At 42.5% G+C, this 24,902-nt stretch overlaps 1 protein-coding gene across 1 annotated transcript in view; it reads left to right on the forward strand.

Moving 5' to 3' along the window:
• Positions 1-21,113, forward strand: part of SDC2 (syndecan 2) — a 121,154-nt gene extending 100,041 nt beyond the window's left edge. The window contains exons 2-5 of the mRNA XM_006061121.4: positions 2,829-2,940; positions 10,819-10,955; positions 18,599-18,734; positions 19,849-21,113. Of these exons, the coding sequence (XP_006061183.3) occupies positions 2,829-2,940; positions 10,819-10,955; positions 18,599-18,734; positions 19,849-20,012 (549 nt within the window). The 3' untranslated portion in view covers positions 20,013-21,113. The remainder of the gene's footprint in view (positions 1-2,828; positions 2,941-10,818; positions 10,956-18,598; positions 18,735-19,848) is intronic.
• Positions 21,114-24,902: the final 3,789 nt, after the last annotated feature.

The raw sequence follows: 24,902 nt of genomic DNA on the forward strand, positions 1-24,902 counted from the left end.
GGCAAGAATACTGGAGTGGGTTGCCATGCCCTCCTCCAGGGGATCTTCCCAACCCAGGGATCAAATGTGCAGCTCCTGCGACTCCTTCACTGGATTTTTTTACTGCTGAGCCACCAGTGAAGCTCTCTATGGAAGGATAGATATTGGCAATTCCTCTTAAGTGCTTGGTGCCCCTGACGTCCGAGGAGGAGATAACTTTTAGTGTGATGTCATAATTATTTGTACCACATCAGACAGTGGAGGAACAAATCCTTTTAGCTGCACTCAAGCACATTAAACATCCCATCAGCCCCAGGGCTGCCCTGGAGCTTCGCAGAGTCTGAGGGGCTGAGGGGGTGCCAGCTTCTTTAGATGCGTCCTGAGCCCAAGTCTTGTAGCAATTCAGGTCCCACAGCCTCCTCCTAAGGAACTGGTTGTCATAGAGAAGTCAGTTGCTTGTCAAGCCAGCCTGCGTGGTTGAGTCGTGAGGTGGCCACAGTCCTCTGGGAGACGTGTTTTGGCCCATCTGCCTGTGCGTGTGACAGACGTGCCCGTCTAGCAACTGGGTCACCTAATGAATAGACTTGCAGTTTACAAGTAGGGATTAAATATTTCGTGTGGCCCATGCCACCTCCAACTTCTTTGACAGAGCCAAGAGGAAAAAAATCATTCAGTGTTGAGAAAAGGCAAACAGGTTTCTGCTTTTAAGTTCAAGGTTGCGCAAATAGGTCCCTGTCCACGTGTACAGTTTGGGACTGATGATCTCTGAGGCTTCAGATGGAAAGATATCAACTGTAGGAGTCCCCCAGGACTCATGACATGTGTTAACTCTGAAGCCTGAGTCAAAGGCCAGTTTGTTTTAGGTAATCTCAGTCAGCAAATATTTATTGAATCCCCATGCCTTCCAAGAGGGCCAGAGAACTCAGGTCATTGAGGCCCTGCCTTCTCCAAGTGTGCTCTGCTGAGGGGCCACAGAAAAATGCACGCAGACAATTAACAATAACACCGAGCCTTTGTCTTTAGTTGTTCACAGGCTACAAAATCCAAAATAGTAGTTCCTAACAAGGGGACATGGAAGGTCTGAAAAAACAGAGCCTGTTTTGTCGACTGGACTTAAGAGAAAGAATGAGAGGGTTCTGCCGGTGGAGTTCACAGGACAAAGCTTAGTACACGCAGGACAACAAATGGCCCAAGCAGTGTTTGCTGAGCACCTGCTGCCCACCAGCTGGTGTGATTGTGGGGGGTTGGATGAACTGAGGACGTATGAAGCACAGTCCTTGCCCTCGAGGAGCTAAGAGACTGCCAGGGACAGTGACGCCGATGGTGGGGCTGTGGAACCCACGGCTCCTGATACTGTAGGTTCACGAGCTTTGGGAAACCCGGCCCAGACTGGTGAAAGCCTTGGAGACTACTATCATGCAGCATGGCCTCAGAGGGCAGAGTTAAGCTCTGACTGTTCTAGGAAAATTCCAGCACACTCTTGTCTCAGGGTGGTCATTCAGTGCCTGCCGGCCAGGCCACTGGCAAACCAGTGTCTAATTAAGGTCTCAGTTCTCAGAACGTGCCGATGTGGCCGCTTAAGCAAAGCGGGCATCCATACCTTCACGGTAGTTGTCACTGAGGCCTGGAGGACACTGGCTTGGGTTTAGGACACTTCGTTCTCTCCAATCAGCTGTCGAAACCTGAGAGAAGAAAGTGGTGCTGTGATGGGGTGGCCCCGGTGTCCTCCTTGGAAGGTTCCAGTCCAGTGACAGCTGGAGCAGAAGAATGCGTTATTTTATCAATAAAAGGAAACCTAATGAAAGCCACTGTAATGAGGGAAACATTTTTTTGCCATTCCTGTTAAAAACAAACATTCCATTTGATTTTTAAAAAAATAGGACAATAATGAGTGCTGCTTTTTTCCAAACACAAGTGTTTTTTAGAGGCTTACAGGCTGCTGTATTTGTTTCTGGGCTTTCATGAGATACTGGTGGTAAAATATCAATTTACTGAAACCATTTAAGAAAAATTATACATCTACTCAGCCTCCACTTCATGCGAATGACTCTCTTGCCAGGATTAAGTTGAATTTTAATACTAAAACTCTTACTGAAGAGCTAAGAAGCTGTGGAACTGGTCGACTTAGTGAATGTTCCCTTTCCCTATTCAGTGTGTGATTTGCTGTTACCCAGTGCCAGGAATATAAAAAGAATGCACTCGTGTGGGTTTATTTGCATTTGTCATTAAGGCTCCACTAAGCCTGTGGGCCCCGGATGCGGCTCGTGGTGGGCTGTTGCCCCAGTCCACAGCCTCGCGGGCCCTGCTCCTGGCGGGGTGTGGTGCTGGCCTCTGCATGGCCCCCGAGAGCTCCTGGCCATGATGGTGCCTCTCTCAGTGTGGCCGGGCCTGTAATTGTCCAAGGGACCTTGACACATCCCTGGGAGGTGATTTTGCCCAAGCACCCTAATACATCCCCAAGAAAGTCTTAAATGAGTGGACTGTCTTGCAGCTTTTCCAGTCAAGGAGCCTCACGGTGACTTTGGGAAAGCAGATGGCTCGAGCTAGCACTGGGGCCACTGGAACTCAGACAGCTTTAGTGGGAAGTGAGGAAATAAGCCCGTGATAGGTGCTTCTGAGGCATCTTCTGAGGATCCACTGGGTTAGGTTTCCCTCAGGAGCATTGTCTGTGGTCAGCCCTTGACGTCATGCGACTTGTCAGGGTGTGCTGAGGAAAGACAGGGACAAAAATCAGCTTAAAGGAACAGGAAAGAGGGACAGGTCACTGAGGTATAAGTCTGAACAGTGAGATAAATGAATAAACTCGTTTCCTAATTTCTCACCATCCTCACCTCTCTTTGCTTTCTCAGCGGGCAGAGCTGACATCTGATAAAGACATGTACCTTGACAACAGCTCCGTTGAAGAAGCTTCAGGAGTGTATCCTATTGACGATGATGACTACACGTCTGCATCAGGCTCAGGTAAGGCTAGCTGCATCCACACTCATCTCTGTTCTCTGTGTTTGTGTATGCACGTGCACACACACACACCCACTCTTACACACACATACACTCACACTCTATTGGAATGTGCTTCAGGGAAGCAAGCAGGAGGCATAACTGTTAAGGGCACGCTCTGTGGAGTCACGGTGCCTGGGTGTGAATTCCAGCTCTCAGCTACTTGAGCTGTGAGATCTTGGGAATATATTTAATTTCGCTGAACCTCAGTTTCCTCATTTATAGACTGGAAGATAATAATAAGCCCTCCCACATAGGGTTGCCATGCATCTTAAGGGGTTGATGCATCTGTAACTCTTAGAGCTTGCTGCTTGGCGTGTGGTCAGTGTTCTGTCAACATTATCAGAGTGATGTCCTGAAAACCACCCTCAAATACTAGTTTCATAAAACTGCCAGCCCTACCTTAAAGCTTATAGATGAGACCAAGAAGAGTTATACTATCTTACTGCTAGTGTATTGCTCAGAAGGAGGAGGGAGAATGCAGCAGCCAAGTAAAATGATTGTACACTGATACCTTCAACTCCTGTGGTGTATCAGTTATCTATTACTTCAGTAATGCCTCATAACAAACCATCCCAAAGTGTAGTGGCTAAAAACAACAGTCATTTTGTTTAGCTCCTTATTCTTCAGGGTGGCAATTTAGGTGGCCTGACTGGGCTCTTTCCCATGTCAGTGGTCAGGTGCAGGTTGAGTTTGCTGATCTTGCTGGGCTCTGTCATATCTGTGGGGTAGCCGGGCAGACGTGGCTCTGGTCATTGTGGGCTCTCATTCTCCAGAAGGCCAGCCATTTGTCCACAGGGAGGAGACAGAGATCCCAAGATAGCCAGTAGGAGTGTGCAAAGGCTCTTGAAGTCAAGGCTTCGAATGGGCACAATTTCACTACCATGTTTGATAGGTCAAAGCCAGTCGTAGGCCCAGCCCAGACTCTGCTTCCTAGTGAAGGGAGCTGTAGGGTTGTCACGATGCAGAGGAAAACGCTACAAGGAAGAGAAAGGGTTTGATCATTTTGCAATCAATTTCCCATACCTGGGACATATTTCACCTGTGCCAGGAGGCTCCCAGGAAACTGAGAAAGAGGAGGAGCTAGTGCATGTATTAATGATCAGATCAGGAAGGTGAGGTCAGCAGCATGCTAGGCAAGTCTTATCCAGGATCTTCTTTGATTTGAGTTTCATTTTACATTCAACATTTGGTAAAAGTCTGTGTAGTCAAAGCTATGGTTTTTCCAATAGTCATGTACAGATGTGAGAGTTGGACCATAAAGAAGGCTGAGTGTCAAAGAACTGCTACTTTCAAACTGTGGTGCTGAAGACTCTGGGGAGTCCCTTGAATAGCAAGGAGATCAAACAAGTCAATCGTAAAGAAAATCAACCCTGAGTATTGATACTGAAGCTGAAGCTCCAGTACTTTGGCCACCTTATGTGAAGAGACAATTCATTGGAAAAGACCCTGATGCTGGGAAAGATTGAGGACAGGAGGAGAAGGGGATGACAGAGGATGAGATGGTTGGGTTGGTCCATTGGACCGACTCAATGGACATGAATTTGAGCAAACTCTGGGAGATAGTGAAGGACAGGGAAGCCTGGTGTGCTGCTGTGCATGGGATTGCAAACAGTCAGATATGAGTTAGCAACTTAACAAATGCTGAATGTAGATGTCTCACAATCAGATCAGCGTGGGCTTCAGAATACCCAGAGCAAATTAAAACTGGGTCTTTGGGAGAGATCTAGCTATATAAGAATGAGTATCTTAGGTTGGAAAATGGCGAGTCTGAGAAAGACAAGAAGGGTGTGGCCGACCTAGTTAACAGTGAGCTTACAACTCGGTGCTCATGTAAAAATAACCCTAGTTATTCTGGGGAGAGTGATACATATCACACACGCAGGATGAGTGTGAAAAGTTGTTCTCTGTAGCCCACAACTCTATTAATATTGTTCACTTATGGCACCTCTTTTTTTTGTTAACACCTCAAAAGTGCTTTGTAACTGTCTTCTTCAAAATGTCTCAGGAAATATACCTCTACATACATTTTGGTCCTCATTTCACAGATCTTAGAATCTGAGAGTTGTTAGAGACTTGTAGAGGTTGTCCAAGTCATTTTTCTGATTTCTGCCAAGATTGTCCTTAAATTTAATATAAAGAATGCAGATTCAGTCCTGCTCCTCTGGAAGCCCCCCCATGTCCCCCATCAGGTGGAAGGGGATTGAAGTGGTCGTTTGAAATCCTGAACCACTCATCAGACAGATCGAGCTCAGACTTAAATGTGGGCCCACATTGCTTCTGCCTTGGCTGCAACCTTGGGCAGATCATTGCTGCAAAGAAGTGTATCGTTCTGGATTTTGGAAACCTCCTTGCACTATACTGGGGATGTTGATTTTCAGCTTAAAGGTAGCAGAAGTTATAACTAAAATTTGTAAAGCCCTTTACTTATTACTTATTTACTGCATGTCAGACACTGTTCCTAGTCTTATAACATCTCTATAAAGACAGATTCTGTTACCTCTGTTTTTCATATGAAAAAAAATCTAAGGCCTGAGGAGATTGAATAGCTTGCCTCAGATCACACTGTTGGAAGTGGAGCTGGGCTAGGGGCCAGGGAGCTGGGCTTGAGAGTGTGTTCTCTTCACTCCTTTGCTCTACTGCCTCCTGTGTGCGGAAGCCCCACCCTAGAATGAGGAGACCCTGCCGCGGCGATGCACCGTCCCTGGTGGAAACTGGGGTCTCCTTGGCCAGTGTTCCCTCTCTTCTCAGTGCTGTCACGCTGTTCAGTAGAGGAGCACGGGGCCTGTAGGAATGTCCCGAGACCCAGAGGGCACCTCCCAGGGGAGAAGATGTATCATCCTCTTACTATATATGTGGGCTCAGGGGTGGGCATTGACAGACATGGAAACTTCAACCATCCACTTAAATGTTCCATGGACATTCACTGTGGGCCAGATGCTTGACCATATTCTTTGGACACACAGAGATGAAAAACTAGGTTTCTGTGCTCAAGGAACCAAGAGTCAGATGAGAAAAATGTAGAAATGAGAAAAAAAATAATTGTTACACCATGTCATGGATGATATAGCCTAAGAAGGTGCTGTACAACAAAAGTGTTTAAGAGTTAAATGCAGAGTTCTGGATAAAGGTAGCGGATTGAAGGTATATACCTTCCAATACCCAGCTAAACTGCCCGTAAACAAACTGGGCCTAAACTCATGAGGACAAATGGAACAGTATAGGAGCCAAAGGCCATAGTGTTTTGAAAGCTGGGAGGCAGATGGGCTTGTAGTAACAGACTTGGCAGACATGAGAAAGCTGAGTTAGCCAGCTGTGGGGTGCAGATGGGGGCGCGGGTGGGGAGAGCAAAGAAGCAAGCTAATTTACACGGCAGAGTCCCCACAGGGCCCTAGAATTCACGCCACTAGATGGAGGGTGAAGATGGTACTAAACTCAGGATGACTGACTGAAAGTTTATGAACTAAGTAGGTTTCCCACCTGAAACTATCACAACATTGTTAATCAACTGTACTTCAATACACAATAAAAAGTTAAAAAAAAAAAAAGTAAGTGGATTCCCTAATTCCTTCCCATCAGAATGCAGCAAAGGGATTGATGCTCCTGACCTGAGAAGAAAACTGGAGGTTTGTTATCTGGAGAGAAAAAACAGAGGGTCTTTGGACTGGAAATGTACCGGCACATTTGGGGATGGGGACCCCACATTGAAAACAGGGAGAACAAGTTCTTAGATTAATGCTTAGGTTAATGCAGAGATTTTCCCAGTTGTCTTCTCCCAGTCAGTTCCCAGAACTTGGCCTTCACCCTCTCTAGGGACTTGAACCAACTCAAAGGAAATAACTCTAAGATACTGACATTGGCATTTGACAGACTTCTTCTGTGTGCTCAGAGCTTCTAGTCAGCTGCTCAGCCTTTCCCTCTTAAATATGAGAAGACAACCAAGGCTCCCTGGACATTTACAGGAGGACTTCTGAAAGATCCAGACCTTCTTATACCCCCAAATTGGAAGAGAACAGAAACTAACAGTGAGAACTTAGAGAAAAACTTACTAAATTTGGAGAGATAAGGTACTTTAATGTTGAAACAAGAAGAGAACACTATAAAAAAGGAACACTGTGAGAGTGCAAGAGTCCTTGGAGAGTGAAACTGTCATGTCAGAAATGAACAGCTCATTAGGAGATGAGATGATATGCAGATGTTTATTCAATTCATTCAACAAATATTTAATAATGACCCATAACATGGGGAAATAGATACCATTCTAGGTGCTAGGGACACTTTAGTAAATAAAATCTAACGATGCTTTCTCTGATGGTGGAATAATCTTATTTATTCCTTCCTATATTCCCTATTTCCCAATTTCATCTGTGAAAAAAAAATGCATTATTTTTTAAAAGATGTATTTCTTTAGGAAATAGAAAAAAATGTTATTTAATTTTTTTTTTAAAGAACAGACTCAGTGAACAGTGGAAGCAGATAAAAATAGTTCCATGATGGAGAAAGAGGGAATGACACTGATTTTAGGAATGAGAGTTTAAGCAGGAGAGTTTCCAGGGTGGAAACAGGTTTTGGCTCAAGGCTAAGCTGTTTCAGGCACAGAGGACAGTGAGAGCTGAAAGTCAGGGGTGAAGGGGATGTCATCAATGGGGTCCCCAGATTTCTGGTTTGGGCAAGAGGGTCAATCTTTTTAATAAAGATGATAAATGCAGTGGAAGAGCCACCTGAGGTGGGTCACTCATCTAATTTAAGAAGTGCTAACTTGAGAGAATTTTCTACTTTACAAAATCTCTTCTTGCACAACAAATTATCCAAACTCCTAATTTGGCGATTCGTATTTGTAGCTGTTGTAAGCCAAGAGTCTCGAAAACCCTTAATTGAAAATTTTTCATTTCTCATTGAATTTTTTTCCTAAGAAGCAAATCAGTCATATTATGTGTAAAATTTCGATGGAAAATCAGGGAAGCTGATATGAGAGAGCAGTGTATTTGGACCCATCATTATTAATGACTTACATTTATGTAACATTTTATGTACACAGAATGCTTTCAAATATATATATGTAATTCAAATATATATATATATATATAATGTTTGCACCTCTGAGAATTAGTGGTTGTTATCCCCATTTTACTGATGAAGAAACTAACTCAAGCATTATTTGTCCAAGGTCACAGAGATAATAAATGCCAGAACAAGTACTAAGTTTGTTTAATGCCAAATCCCATATTTATTTCAATATACTCTTCACCATTTTTTTTCCCTAAATAATGAGTGTACATGCTGGAGGAAATCAATATATTAACATATTTAAAATGAGTCATATTCATAGTTTTGCACTTTTCCTAGTATCTTACCTCATATTTTTTGAACTGCTTGTTATTTTAACATGATTCCATGTGGAGTCTGGGGCTATTCATCATTTTTTCCTGTCTAAGGAAGCAGGTTAGTTTGAGTTACAGACTTTGGATTTTTTGAGTTGTTACAAGTTTGACAAATGATCAACTTAAAAAGAATGTTGCATTTGAATGTGAACAATTCTCAAATGTTATTTTTGTAAAAAGGCAAAATGAACAAACAAAAAGACAGAGTGCCCAGTTGGAAGTCAGTGGTCAGTCCTTACCGCACAGATACTGGGTCAGCGCCTGGAGGTGCTGGGATTTTGTTAGACACTCTTTTGGGGAGCCAATCAAATGCAATCCCTCAGCCATAGGAAGCTTGTGATAAATGCAGTCTTAAGGTAAGAAAGGTGGTGCTAAATAAGCAGGTGATGAAGACTCTAATGCGGAAGGAAGGCCTTCTCTAAGGAATGACATTTGTGCTAAAAGTCTAGAGGTGCAGTTTAGAAATTAACTAGGCAAAGACTTCTGGCCGAAGATCAGGGGACCACAGCTGGAGTCTAGGGGATAACAGGATAAATGATGCTGAAGGAAACTGAAAGGTAGGCCAGGACCGGACTACACAAGAAGAGGTGGCAGTGTTCTCGATTCACCTTGAGAGCAGTGGAGTGCCACTGGTACAGTTTTAAACAGGAGAGTGATGGGGTTGCAGCCCGTCTGTGCACAGAGGACTAGAAGGAAATGAGGACGAAGGGAGGTACAGTGACGATGGGAAGATTGGACGGGGGTGGATGCCCGGGAACTCCAGAAAGGTGTTAAGAGTGGAGACATAAAAAGAAGGTAAAATCCATAGAACTGGGTGATGGATTCAATGTGGTGGTGAGGAAGAGGGGAGGGAGCCAGAGCTGTGATTTACAGGAACGAAGGGTTCCACTCACTGCCAGATAACGTGAGGAGAAAAGACTGCATTTGTAGAGGGACAGGCAGGGAAATCATGAGTTCTAGTTTTTTAAAATTTTATGGACAAGTAGTTGATTTACAATATTGTGTTCATTTCTGCTGTACGACAGTGATTCAGTTGTGTATGTTTTTCCATATTCTTTTCCATTATGGTTTATCACAGGATATTGAATATAGCTCCCTGTGCTATAGAATATGACTTTGTTGTTTATCCATTCTATGTATCATAATTTGCATCTGTTAATCCCAAACTTCCAATCCTTCCCTCCTTACCTCCTCTCCCCTGGCAACCACAGGTCTGTTTCATGAGTTCTATTTTGAAGATGACCAAGATGTATTTACTACCTTTGAGTCATTCAAGTGAAAATGCCAAGGAGGCTGGTGGATATGTAGGTCTAAATTTTGGAGGAGTGCTAGAAGGGAACCACTTGGGTTAGCTTGGGTTTCATTTGTATTTAGATGTAACAGAAGCCATGGGTGAGAGAGAAAGTATAGAGTAAGGTGCAGCCTAGGGCTCAACCTTAAGGAACTTTTCATATTTTGTGTCCAGGTAGAAGACAATGAATCTGCAAAGGAGACTTAGAAATAGCCAGAGAGGTGAGGGGAAAGCCAGGAAGTTAAAGTCATAGAAACCCAAAGGTAGTGTATCAGAATGGAGGTGAGAGTTGACAAGCGTCCAGTGATACTAGGAGGTTCAATTAGATGAGGACCACTCTGGAAAATGCCACTGGATATGGAATGTGAAGGGAAATGGTGACCTTAAGAAAACATGCCAGCGGTGTGGTGACAGGGAACATTCAACTAGGGGGAGTAGAGCAGAAAGTGGAATAGATGGTGTGGGAAGGAGCCAGTGAGTCTGCACACCACTGAGAAAGTCTGACTATAAACAGGGGAGGAAGTGCAGCAGCTCACTCAGATAAAGGGTCAGCATTCCCTTTTCATTGTTGTTATGATGGAAAATGGAAAATATAGCATGTTTCAGCATAGAAGGGAAGCAATCTCTTGAGGAGGAGAAACTGAACACACAAGTAAAAGAAGGGCTACTTGAGGGTCTTCCCTGGTGGTCCAGCAGTTAAGAATCTACCTTGCAATGCAAGGGACATTGGTTTGATCCCTGATCGGGGAACTAAGACCCCATAGGCCATGGAGCTGCTAAACCCATGCACTGCAACCAGAGAGCCCGGGTGCAGCAATCACTGAGCCCACAGGCCACTACTGGAGAGTCTGTGTGCCACAAAGAAACATTCCCTCACGCTACAACTAAGACCTGATGCAGCCAAATAAATAAATTATTTTTAAAAGGGCTACTTGAGAACACTGGGAATAATAATAATATAGAAAAAATGCCAGACTCCCCACAGATCCACTTTGAAGTCATTTCTTTATTGCTCTGAAGACTGCAGGAAGGTTTATGCTGAGTTCCTAAGGAGCAGGTATTGTGAAAAAACATGACTCTGTCATCGTCAACTTTAGACCAAGTAGCCTGATACTGTAGAATTCTGTGTCATGACTCGTGCGCTTAGCTCGTCTTTGCTTATTCTTCCAGGAGCTGATGAGGATGGAGAGAGTCCAGAGCTGACCACGTCTCGGCCCATTCCAAAGATACCGTTCACTAGTACTGCTCCGAGAGTGGAAACCACAACGCTGAGCAAGATACAGGACAAGATCCCTGCTCAGACAAAGGTGTGTTTTATTTTGCATCGCGTCATCAGGTTCTTGTCAATGTGCCTTTAAAAAAAATTGTACAGAATGTTCCTTTTAAGAGGCACCTTTTAAAACTGTAAGGTCAACTGGTCTTTTCATTATATTGTAAATGGCTCCTCCTTACTCTTCATGATTGTTTTGACATTTGCCACCTACTGCTTTTGTTGTTGTTGTTGTTGTTAAATAGGCTTTGTTTTTCAAAGCAGTTTTAGGTTCACAGCAGAATTGAGTGGGAAGCACAGAGAGTTCCTGTATACCACCTGCCCCCATAATGTTCAACTGCCCCCCACTATCAACATCCTGTGACAGAGAGGTACACTTGTTACAACTGATGAATCCACATTCAGTTCAGTTCAGTGGCTCAGTTGTTTCCAACTCTTTGTGACCCCATGGACTGCAGCACGCCAGGCTTCCTTGTCAATCACCAACTCCTGGAGTTCACTCAAACTCAGGTCCATCACGTCAGTGATGCCATCCAACCATCTCATCCTCTGTCGACCCCTTCTCCTCCCGCCTTCAATCTTTCCCAGCATCAGGGTCTTTTCAAATGAGTCAGTTCTTCACATCAGGTGGCCAAAGTATTGGAGTTTCAGCTTCAGCATCCGTCCTTCCAATGAATATTCAGGACTGATTTCATTTAGGATGGACTGGTTGGATCTCCTTGCAGTCCAAAGGACTCTCAAGAGGCTTCTCCAGCACCACAGTTCAAAAGCATCAATTCTTCAGCACTCAGCTTTCTTTACAGTCCAACTCTCACATCCATATATGACCACTGGAAAACCATAGCTTTGACTAGACGGACCTTTGTTGGTAAAATAATGTCTCTGCTTTTTAATATGCTGTCTAGGTTTGTCATAGCTTTTCTTCAAGGAGCAAGAATCTACATTGGCTGGTCATAATCTCCTAGAGTCCAGAGTTTACTTTAGGGTTTGCTCACCATGATGTATTACATTGTATGGGTTCTGACACATTTCTAATGGGCGTGTATCCACCATTAGTAGCCTGCAGAATAACTTCACTGTCCTAAAAGTCCTCTATCCCCTACATGTTTGTTCCTCCTGCCCTCCCAGGCCCTGGAAACCACTGATTTCTTTTTAGTATCTCCGTAGTTTGTGCCTTTCCAAAATGTTGCATAGTTAGAATCATGTAGTATGTGGTCTTTTCAGACTGGCTTCTTTCACTTAGTAATATGCATTTACAGTTCCGCCATGTCTTTTCATAGCCTAATAGCTAATTCTACCTATTATTTTTATAACCCGGGCCTAGCTTATAAACAAATCTTTTTTACAGGGTTCTTCTTCTTAAGGAACTCACAGCCCAGTTAAGAAGCAAAACCTTTTCAGTTTATGTGACGTACATTAAGAAAATTTGTTTTTATTTCATAAAGAATTGGTTGTGAGTTAAAACCATTGTAAACTTTACATCTGCTGCAATAGATTATGGACTAAGAAGACTCCAGGTACTAATCTCAATAAGTATTTTCCCAAAGTCTTTTCAGGCCCACCACCAGTGGTATGTAAACTTCAACTCTTCCAATGATAACGATGAATGTGGGTACATCTCTATATTCATTTTGAGAGCTGTCTTATTAAGAAATAAGGTCTTTGGCCTTAAAACAGAGCAAAGGTTTCTAATGGAAACTAGGGGACTGGTGATTTTGGCTTTATTAGCAAGGTATTGCAATTAGCTGACCAGCTACGACTAGGTAAGCTTCTTAAGTTGGAAAATGCATGCTACAGTCTGAAGAAGGCTGAAGTTTCAAATCCTGTTGTTGTTCAGTTGCTCAGTCACGTCTGACTCTTTGCGACCCCATGGACTGCAGCACACCAGGCCTCCCTGTCCCTTCACCATCTCCCAGAGCTTGCTCAAACTCATGTCCATTGAATCAGCAATGCTGTCCAACCATCTCGTCCTCTGTTGTCCCCTTCTTTTCCTGCCTTCAATCTTTCCCAGCATCAGGGTCTTTTCTAATGAGTCTGCTCTTTGCATCAGGTGGCCAAAGTATTGGAGTTTCAGCTTCAGCATCAGTCCTTTGAATGAATATCCAGGATTTATTTCCTTTAGGGTTGACTGGCTTGATCTCCTTGAAGTCCAAGGGACTCTCAACACCACAGTTCGAAAGTATCAATTCTTCGGCCCTCAGCTTTCTTTATGGTCCAACTCTCACATCCATGCATGACTACTGGAAAAACCATAGCTTTGACTGCACAAAGACATAGACATAAACTAGACATAACTAGACATAGCTTTGACTAGACTTTTTTGGCAAAGTAACGTCTCAAGTCCTAGATCTGGTCAAGTGTCTTAGCTTCTCTGACCCATTTCTCTTGGGTCCTTGGGAAGATTAAATGTGAGGGCATGCAGCATAGCACCTGAGACCCAGCAAGCACTCTGTAAGCCTTCATGGAAGTCGGTTAGAGCAGTAGAGACTGGGGCAGTTCACCAAGGGAAAGTGTGGAGTAACAGCGGCAGGAGACTGCAGACAGTGGAGGATAGCATGCTGCTTAGGAGAGCTTGGAATCACAAGTGTCCCTGTTTGGTGCTCACCCGTCTGTTGGTTAGAAATGAGATGCTGCCAAGGTCTAACAGCAGACAGGATGTGGAAGACTGTGTCATAAAGGTAGGGACAGGCTGTCTCTGGAGTGAGAAGTGCCCCCTCTGCAGGCAGGGCTGCACATGGGCTTCCAGCCCGATGACGCCCCTCCCTCTCCCACAGTGCACTTGTTCTTCCCCTCCCCTTCCCACAGTGCACTTGTTCTTCCCTTCCCCTTCCCACAGTGCACTTGTTCTTCCCCTCCCCTTCCCACAGTGCACTTGTTCTTCCCCTCCCCTTCCCACAGTGCACTTGTTCTTCCCTTCCCCTTCCCACAGTGCACTTGTTCTTCCCCTTCCCACAGTGCACTTGTTTTTCCCTTCCCTGCTAACTTCCTACCCACTGCACTCCCCACGGAAGTACATAGGGTGGTGAGGAACAGGGCTGGCTAGGTTTCTTCAGATGTGGAGCAGCCAGGACAGTCCTCTCCAGACTGGAGTGCTCTCTGTTGGATGGAGAAGGGCCTGTTACCGTTAGCGGTAGACCAACTTCACAGGCCAGGTGCTAGGAGAAGGAGGAGCTGTGAGCCGTGAGGCAGACCCATTTGGCTCCCTGCATGGTAGCTGCTCCACAAATGGATTCTGTTGAATGAATGAAAAGAAAAAGGGAGAAGATAAGTGAAAAGCAACAGGTGCAGCTGGGGGTAGGTTATCTGGGGTGGCCGCTGAAAGACGCATCTGACTCTACTGCACATATATGTGACCACTGGTCGTGACTGAATCCCCTGAGGTCAGGAACCATTAGGACTCACTAGTTTGAGACACGGAGAAGGCAATGGTAACCCACTCCAGTACTCTTCCCTGGAAAATCCCATGGATGGAGGAGCCTGGTAGGCTGCAGTCCATGGGATCGCGAAGAGTCAGACACGACTGAGCGACTTCACTTTCACTTTTTACTTTCATGCATTGGAGAAGGAAATGGCAACCCACTCCAGTGTTCTTGCCTGGAGAATCTCAGGGACGGCGGAGCCTGGTGGGCTGCCGTCTATGGGGTCGCACAGAGTTGGACACGACTGAATTGACTTAGCAGCAGCAGCAGCTTGTGACAAGAAAGTCAGTTTTGGCTTTTTGTGGTAGAGTTTTTATCCTCAGGAGAACCTAAGTTGACATAGAGCTGTCTGGTCAGTTGACAACAATAGGTTGAAAATTGATGTAAGTTTTACAAAATTGACTTTAAGGGAGTAATTGTGTCAGATTGAAATAAAGAAGATAGATGTTTGGCAGATGAGCTCAGAAAGGAAGGACCCCAAAACATTTTAACGTATTCTTGGTAGTGTTTGTTTTTGATGTAGTAATAATAAAAGTTCATCCATTTGTGGGCGATATTATTGTGTGCTACTCATTGTGTTGAACACTTTTTTCAGTACTTATCATAATATTAATATTAGTGATTAAATTTTCTATATTGTAATCACATGGCACAGCTAAATTAAACATTGCTTTTCGGATACCATTAATACAGACTTTGCTTTTGAGTGGGCGTCACAGTGGCATTGATGTCACTGTTATAGATATTCTGTCCAGTTTGTTGTAAATGTATGTGACTAAAATAAAAAGAATACAGGTATCTGTTCAAGCAGAGCATTGCTCGTAACCTTTTACTCAGTTACATTTTCATGGTATCCAAAGAACCAGGCATGGATATGACAGATCTTTAATTGACTTCATCTAATCATCTATGCTGCCTTTTCATAATTTCGCTTTGCACACATATATGAGAGTCCAGGCATTTCAGATTAGTTCTGTACTATAGAAAGTATTCTTATTAGTCAAACTCTTCCTTTCATACAATAAAACTTGTAAATTTAAAGAGTAACTGTTCCATCCAGAGCACTTAGAAGCTTGTGCACTCATTCCTGTGAGTATGTGGGAACCCCAGTTCTGTGGAGATCTCCTATTCCCCAACCCGCAGACCCCCTGAAAGGTAAGCTCATTCCTGGCTGTTGGATCAGAAGCTGAGTAAAATGGAAATGTTAACTCTCTCAAAGGATTTTAGGGACTGAAAAGACCTGAGGGGAACTCATGTGATCTCTCATATAAATGAGACAGAGATGACATGGATGAATTAAATTCCATCTCTAATGTCACAGTAGCTACTTACCTTCCCCTCATTCACCACCAGAACTCACTTCCTCTTTCCCTCATCACAAACCTGGGTATCAACCTACTGGAGTTTTCTCTTCCCTTTCCTAACTCTCCCTTAACTGCTAATGAGCAGTGAAAAGTCTCCTAAATTAGAATCCAGATAATTCATTTTCTCATCTATTGACTTGTCTGTCCTTCTACAAAGCATCCAATTAACAATGGGCTTTCCTTGAGAAGAATGGAGGAATTGAGGCAGAATACTGTCAATGAACTTTTCTCTTTGCTTTCCCTTGGTACAGGAAAGCCAGGGGAGACCTTTATTTTCTTCTCTCACAATAAGGTAGCTGCTGCTGCTGCTAAGTTGCTTCAGTTGTGTCTGACTCTGTGCAACCCCATAGACAGAAGCCCACCAGGCTTCCCTGTCCCTGGGATTCTCCAGGCAAGAAAACTGGAGTGGGTTGCCATTTCCTTCTCCAATGCATGAAAGTGAAAAGTGAAAGTGAAGTTGCTCAGTCATGTCCGACTCTTCGCGACCCCATGGACTGCAGCCTACCAGGCTCCTCCATCCATGGGATTTTCCAGGCAAGAGTACTGGAGTGGGGTGCCATTGCCTTCTCTGCACAATAATGTAGTGAATAGTGAAATTTGGAGTGCATGTTGTATGGAAGTGAAATGATCATTTTCCTGTAGCCTCTGCTTTTTGTAAGTCATGGCGGATTGAGGGTTAAGTCAGTACAAGGTTTTCGTGTGGCTTAGGAAAATAAGACAGGCATTCTTTATCATGCTTTATTATGCATCATCTTCAGTGGAAACCAGTCTAGTGCTCTGTCCACTGAGGCAAGGCCCACTGACCTGGAACTCAGATGGATTCACCTAGTGATCCTTCTTGGAAACATTGATGACCTTAAGGCACCCCAGAAAGGTGAGGTCTCTATGCTTTTTAACCCTCTAGGCTAAGTAGCTAGTGGCCATATTGGATGAATGCTGGCCTTCAAAAAGCCATCAGGCATTCTACTGGGCCACAGCTTAGAATCCTAATGAAGGTGGTTGGCTGCTCTTAGGAAGAGTAGTAAAGCTAAACAATATTTTTGTCTACAGTAAGAGACTAGTAGAATTGATGGTGTTTTTTGTCAGTAGTGTTGGCCAACAAGAACTTGAGCCTGATAGAGAAGAACCAACTCATTTGAACTGAGCTTATCTAATTCAGTGGTTTTCAAACTGTAGAATTATCTGGAGAGCTTTAAATAAGTACCAACAATAAGCAGTGCCAGTTTTACTCAGTCCAGAACAATGAAACAGTCTCTAGTGGTGGTCTTATATATATATATATTTAACTTTTCAGGTGATTTCAGATTTCAGTGTAATCTTAGGTCATTTGTACATGATAGCCAGCATTGGTGCTGAAGGTTAGAAAGCCAGCAGATGATTTATGTGATGGTATAATGGGCTATAAAGCGTTCTGGGGTTTTTGAGAGGTGGAACGTCAGGACTTCGTGAAGGACAAATGGACAATGAAAGAAGTGAAAATTTTGCATTGGAGTTAGAAGAACTGTATGAACCGAGGCACAGATGTTAGGAATCAGTTTCGGTTAAGTAAGTGGTGGTAGAGATGGCTTTTCAGGGCTTCCTACTGGAGATTAGGCAGTGGGCTTGGGAGATAGATTGGAAGCCACCCAACACATGCAGTTGGGTATGATGTGGTAAAGACCTAGATAAGGCCTCAGGAATGAGAATCCATGGAAGACACTGAATTTGAAGGAATGGTGAAAGGCAAATTGAAAGGACTATATATATATGTGTGTGTGTGTATATATATATGATATATGAGGTATCACTTAGTCATATCCACCTCTTTGCGACTCTGTGGACTGTAGCCAGGAAGGCTCCTCTGTCCATGGAATTCTTCAGGCAGGAATACTGGAGTGTGTTGCTATGCCCTCTTTCAGGAGATCTTCCCAACCCAGGAATTGAACCCACGTCTCCCACATGTCAGGCAGATTTTTTACCATCTGAGCCACCACCAGGCAAGCCCATTGAAAGGACGGTGACATACCAAAACATATAACTTGAAATGTGCCAAAATAACTTCGGAGGCCCAAGAGAATAGTAGTTACTATTGATGAAAATAGGGAGAGGGTCGATCTGTTATGATGGTACAGCCAAGGATGAGGGTCCTGTAGGGTGCTGGTAGGTAAGAATAATGCTGCCTGGAGGTGAGATGGTGAGAGTTGTAGAATACTCAAGAAACTGAGAGTGCCCTTCACTGGACAAGTAGAAAGAGTGAGGTCCAGAAAAATAGTGGATCAGGGCCACACAGGAGCTCCTTACAGAACCCTGGCCCCCCTGAAGTCTAAATTCTAATCCAGCGTGTGGTGAAGGTGTAAGAGTCAATAAATAGTGGGCTTCATTACAGATGAAGCCTGTTGGCTGTGGCCCACAGAGTGGTAGCAGGCAGAGCCCCGGGAGAACACTCAGAGAGAATGCCTGCAGGGAAGCTGCCATCACGTACCCCATGTAGCAGAAAGATGATGAAGGAGTGAGTTGAATTGGGTAACGTTGTTGGGTTGGAGCAGCTAGAAGGGGATGGTGGCCTGAAGACTGAAGAATGGTAAGAAAGCTAGAGATCCTTGTGAAATGTCAACTTAGAGAACCTAACCATGCCATTAGGATTATTGCGAACTCAATAAATTGTCCATCTTGCCTGTACATGTGGTGGGTGTTATATAAAACCATGAACAATGCGGGTCCATCATAGGACTCACCCATTGGTATACACATCACACAAAGGGATTATTTCATTTATTTTCTAAACCCAGTGTTTGAAAAAAAAACAAACTTGGAAAAGTACTTACTATTTCTTTCTTCCAGCACATTAAAAGAAGATTTTTATAATCTTTGTTCTTCTTCTTTTTTTTTTTTTTTTTTTTTTTTTTTGCCTATACCAGTCACCTGAAGAAATTGATAAGGAAAAAGTTCACCTCCCTGACTCAGAAAGGAAAACAGACCCAGCTGAAGAGGATACAAACGTATATACTGAGAAGCACTCAGACAATCTGTTTAAACGAACGGAAGTCCTGGCAGGTCAGTAGCCTAGTGGAGGGTCCTTAAATAGGCTTCTGGTTGTGTGAGTGATGTTCAGAAGTATCAGCAGGGTTTGCCGGATGTTACCTTACTACTGAAAACCATCTTGAGCACCTGTCTCCTTTCAGAGCGAGTGAGGCAAGGGTTAGGCAAAGGATGTCGCTGTTTTCTGTCAGCTCTCTCAGCCTACCCCTTGGCCCGCCATTTGGGTTGGGGTGGGGAGAGGCAAGAAGAAAGTTAAGGCCTAAATCGGTCTAGAACAACTGGGTGTCAGGTATGGCAGAATGTGAAGCTCAGTCAGGCTTGATCCAAGACCTCCTGATCTCAAGATAAACTTAAGAGAAGAGAAGGTTCTTTATGGAGAGGGCCGTTGATACAGTGCCTACGGCACAGAAGGATGTTGTCTGTAATCATAAATCAAAGTATTAACCTTTGATTTTAAAGGGGAAGATTTGCAAGATTTTAGAACACAGTCCTTTTAAAAAATTTTTATTTTATTGAAGTATATTTGATTTACAACATTGTGTTAGTTTCTAATGTACAGCAAAGTGACTCAGTTATAATATAATAGTTTACATCTGCTAATCCCAAGCTCCCAGTCTAGCCCTCCCCCACCCCCACCCCTCCCTTAGCAACCACAGATCTGACCTCTACCTTTGTAGAACACTTGATCCTTGAGAGGAAAGCCCCAAATCCAAGATGACAAAGGAAATTTGCATGCTTTTTGCACAGTTCCCTTTGCAAAATTTAAGTCAGTTATATCATGTTTTGTGTTTTCATTGAAAAAGCAATTAGAAGATTAGATTACAAAAAGTGAATGCTGAAAAGGCTTAAGAGTTTCAATGTATGGAACTAGTTGAGGTCACAGCCAAATTTTTTTCTTATTGAGGCTTTTGGGTGATATTATTAATACTAATCAAAGGAAGTATTATACCTCTTGAAGAATGTCAGCTTTGCTTAATTACCTGGTTGCTTCATTGAATCCAGTTTTTTTTAGTTTTGGGGTTTTCAAATTAAGCTTTCTATGAAAGTGTTGATAAATTGGCCTTAACAAAGCTAATTTCTGCCATCCTTGAATCTCTTCTAAAAGTAATCTTCCTTTGGTGTGTTTCAGCTGTCATTGCTGGCGGAGTTATTGGCTTTCTCTTTGCAATTTTCCTTATCCTGCTGTTGGTGTATCGCATGAGAAAGAAGGATGAAGGAAGTTATGACCTTGGAGAACGCAAACCATCCAGTGCTGCTTATCAGAAGGCACCTACTAAGGAGTTTTATGCGTGAAAACTCCCATTTAGTGTCTCTATTTATGAGATCACTGAACTTTTAAAAATAAAGCTTTTGCATAGAATAATGAAGATCTTTGTTTTTTGTTTTTTGTTTTTTTTTTCATTAAAGAGCCATTCTGGCACTTTAATGATAAAAATCCCATTGTATTTAAATCTTTTCGTGTATTTCTTTAGAACAACATAAAATTCAAACTTAACATCTGCAGTGTTCTGTGAATAGCAGTGGCAAAATATTATGTTATAAAAACGCTCAATGTACATGGAATCGGTTTAAATTTCTATGCGCAAGTATGAAAAGAGTGTTTTTATCCGATGGTTCGAAGATGAAAGCTATTTCATTTGTGTCAGCATGTCTCAGAGTGACCTTATCAAGTTGGTCTTACTTTGTTAATTTATCTGTTGTTCCCCTCTCCTCTGCTCGCCCTTGAAAACAAAACAAAACTCTATGCCTTTTGTAGCTGTTACGGTGCAATTTGTCTTTGGGTAATTCAGATAATGGTAATTTAGTGTATATGTGATTTTCAAATATGTAAACTTTAACCTTCACTTTGTATAAATTTTTAAGTGTCAGACTATCCATTTTACACTTGCTTTATTTTTCATTACCTGTAGCTTCAGGCAGATTTGCAACAGCAAATTAATGTGTAAAATTGGATTATCACCACAAAACTGTTTAGTCATGTCTATCCATTCAGATCTTCTTTTGAGAGGATTTGATGTGAGTTACTGACAAGCCTCAGCAAGCCCAAAGATGCTAACAGTATTTTGAGAAGTTGCTGCAGATTCCTTTGGCCACTGTATTTGCTAATTTCTTGCAATTTGAAGGTACGAGTAGGGACTTAAGAAAAAATCAGTTTTTGTTCTTACAAATGCATTTAAGTTGTAAACGTCTTTTTAAGCCTTTGAAGTGCCTATGATTCTATGTAACTCGTTGCAGACTGGTGTTAATGAGTATATATAACAGTTAAAAAAAAACTTGGTATTTTATAAGCACAGACAATTCTAATGGTAACTTTTGTAGTCTTACGAATAGACGTAAATTGTAATTTGGGAATATAAAAACTACTGAATAAATCATGTGGCCTAATATTGAAAATGTCACTGTTATAAATTTTGTACATTTTCGATCAAATGTACACCTCCCCTTTGCTAACAACCGTCTGCTCTCAAGGATGTTGTGGGTTTGATTTCTGAGTGTTCCACGGTGTCTGTAAATCAAAACCAAAGAGCTCATTTGATGAAGCTGTTTATTATCAGATTCGCTTCTGAATTGGCCAGAGGAAATCTGAATGTATCATCCTGTGTGTGTTTGGATATAGATATTGGAAGGCTCCCAGGGAAGGAATTGTGAGTTTCACAACCTTTATAAAGATAGCTGATGGCAATATTGAGATGGATACCTGCTCTGACAAATAACTTTTAGGACTATGATTTCCAAAGAACTAAAGAGGGCTTTCCTGATGTCAGTATCTATGGTTTAGTCCTCTGGATTGTTTTACCTTTGAAACTGTGCTCCGAATCTCTCCTGAAGTTTAACTGAAGAAGTAATGGATGGAATACCATAGTTCACACTACGGGGAAGAAGAGTCCCTCAGGGAGGTTCTAGGCGTTAAAAGGAGGGCTTCACTGCTTAGGAATGAGGTTGCCAGAGAGCAGTGATGCCTGAGGAAGAGATGGAAATGTGAGGGTACCCTGGCACCCTGGCTGGGGACTTCCTTCTAACTGAACATTTCCTTTTTCTGTTTTACCACCAATTTTGTTTTAAAGTGTGAACTGCCGAAGTAGGAAGAAGACAGGAAAAACAGCAACCTTTCCAACATATAATTTGCTTTTAACGAAGTATGAATACTTGCTTCATTTAGAGGACATTCCCTAGAATTGCCACAGATTAAAAAAAAAAAAATTTGACGCAGCCCTCAGAACAGTGTTTACTTAAATTCTTAATGGCCTTAATTCTCCAAGTCCTGTCCCATCGCTTACAGAATCAGTCTACTGCAGAGTGATTGAAAGGAAGTGCTAGCACTTTCTAAAGCTGCACAATGTCCCTCGGTTATGGAGGTTATGAGTGTAGTGGGTATACCTCTAACTGTGCAAAGCATAGCAAAGTTCAGTTCGTAGAATATTAACTGCTTGGAATATTCATGCCAGGAAAAGGAAATTTCTGGCAAATATTTTGTCACTGCTGTAAAGCAAAATATTTGTTAAAGTGCCAAAATAAAGTCTGTCATGCTGAAAGTAAAAAATCATTGTATAGACTGACATCCAGTTTTCTTCAACTCTACGTTTTCTGCTCAGTTTTTTTGTTTGTTTGTTTGTTTTTAAAGATTCAGTAAATACTACTATGAAAAGTGTTAGTAATGATTACCAAGTTCAGGAAAATTTTGGTAAAATAGAAATATTAAAGCCAATGTGAAAATTTCCTGTTTCCTTAACCACATCTAAATGATTTCCTATGTGTGAATACGGCTTTCTTTGAGAAGCTTGCAGTATTCAAACTGTCCCATTTTGAGCATATGTGGGTAATGATATGAGCTCATTTTTAAAAAAGTTTCACCTGCAAGTGGCTAGTACCTGAACTTCAGGATTAGGACATGGTTAATAAAGTTGAATTTAGGTTAGACAAGATTGCAGAAATTACCATCTATTAACATTAAAACTTAATACTTTCAGATCAGATGTTTAAGGAATTATATTTTGGTAATTTTTTTTTTTTTTTGCAAGTAAAAGACAATATACAGTTGCTTATTAAGGATATAGCCTGTTTGTCTACGGTCTAGGAGACATTTAAATAAGGAGAACAAAATTAATTTACCTTGGTTGCCCTAAAAAACCAAAGGGTACAGTAACTTTGTAGTTTTTAAGAATTTATTTCTTCAATATCTCAGACATTTTGAAACCATAAGGAAAATTTTTAAGTGAGGAGCAAAAATACAAAACAAAAAATATTGCAGGATTAATTCTATAATCCTACATGCTTGCTCAGTTGTGTCTGACTCAGTGACCCTTTGGATCGTAGCCTGCCAGGCTGCTCTGTCCATGGGGATTTTTCAGGCAAGAATACTGGAGTGGGTTGCCATTTCCTTCTCCAGGGGATCTTCCCGACCCGGGGATGGAACCCACATCTCCTGCATTGCAGGCCCATTCTTTACTGTTGGGCCATCAGGGAAGCCCTAATTTTATAATAAGAATATTCTTTACAGCTTTATTATAACTATATAATGAAATGCTTGAAAAAGTATATTAAAATGTATTTGGTCTAAAAAGGTAATGACTAAGCAAAACGACCTCTAACTTGAGTTTTTTAAGTTCTAAACCTCTGGCAGACAACAGTGAGACCCTCAGAGGTTTCCAATTAAAATAAATCAAGCCAGCTGATGAATAGATTTATCTAAATTAAGTAATCACTAAGGTTTTCTTCAATGCCAATATTTTATGACCATAGTGAAATCAGAGGTTTGTTTCATTTCTGGGGAATTAGATTTAGTTGGCATTGAAAAAGGACAAAATAGCTATCTGCCATTATCAGTTCAGACACTTAGTCGTGTCCAACTCTTTGCGACCCATGGACTGCAACACGCCAGGCTTCCCTGTCTTTTACCAACTTCCAGAGCTTGCTCAAACTCATGTCCATTGAGTCAGTGATGACATCCAACCATCTCAACCTCTATCGACCCCTTCTCCTCCTGCCCTCAATCTTTCCCAGCATCAGAGTCTTTTCCAATGAGTCAGTTCTTCACATAAGATGGCCAAAGAATTGAAGTTTGAGCTTTAGCGTTAGTCCTTTCAAGGAATATTCAGGATTGATTGCCTTAAGGATTGACTGGTTTGATCTCTTTGCAGTCCATGGGACTTTCAAGAGTCTTCTCCAACACCACAGTTCAAAAGCATCAATTCTTCAGTGTTCAACTTTTTTTATAGTCAAACTCTCACATCCATACATGACTCCTGGAAAAACCATAGTTTGACTAGATGGACCTTTGTTGGCAAGGTAATGTTTCTGCCATAGAGAATTGATAAAACAGTATCAAAATGGATTTTGTTTCACTCTGTCTCCTAACTCTGGGCAACTTCAGTCTTATGATTTATGGTTCTAGGATTTCATTCCTTTTTGTTTATCTGCTGCATATGGTCTTTAGCAGAGCTTTTTCTGACCAAGAAATCGTGGTGACTTTGGGAAAATTGGTTTCCTGTGAATCAGCTGGAAGGGTGTAACCTGAGCAACTGTCCTAACCCATAAATAGCAGAGTGAAGCTTTAGGCTTTGATGCTTCAGATGTGCTGAGTGCAAGACTCATTCATTCCAATTGCCTCAACAAAATAGCACACATAAGCCACAAATACTATGTGCAAGGCATTGGAGGTTTAATCAACAGATATTTGCCTAGTGACTTGTCCTGGGCTCCTTCCTAGAAGCTGGGGGTATAGTGGTGAACTAGGTAAACAGAACTCCTTCTCTCATGGAGTTTGGAGAGGGCTGCATACGAGAAACAAAATTCATGGATAAAATCAATGAGTAGAAATTATCACTTGGTGGTAGTATTTCCACAATGGACCTGACACAGGCTGATGTAAGGGACTGAGGGCTTATTTCAGTCCAGGTAGACTAGGTGTGCTGTGGTCACCATCTCAAAGTCTCAGCAGCTTAAAACAGGAACATGGTGCTCATGCCACGAGTCCATGGGTTGGCAGAAAGAGCGACTCTGAACAATCGTCACCTTCACTCCAGGTCTCGGGCCAGTGGAGGAGCCATGATCTGGAACACTGCCAGTCTCGTGGCAGAAGAAAAATCATGGGGAAACACACAGTGGCTCTTAGGCATCCCCTCAGTGGCAATGTGTATCACTTCACCCATGTTTCATTGGGCAAAGCAAATCACACGGCCACGA

The sequence above is a fragment of the Bubalus bubalis genome, chromosome 15, assembly GCF_019923935.1.
Source record: "Bubalus bubalis isolate 160015118507 breed Murrah chromosome 15, NDDB_SH_1, whole genome shotgun sequence".
Lineage (NCBI taxonomy): Eukaryota > Metazoa > Chordata > Mammalia > Artiodactyla > Bovidae > Bubalus > Bubalus bubalis.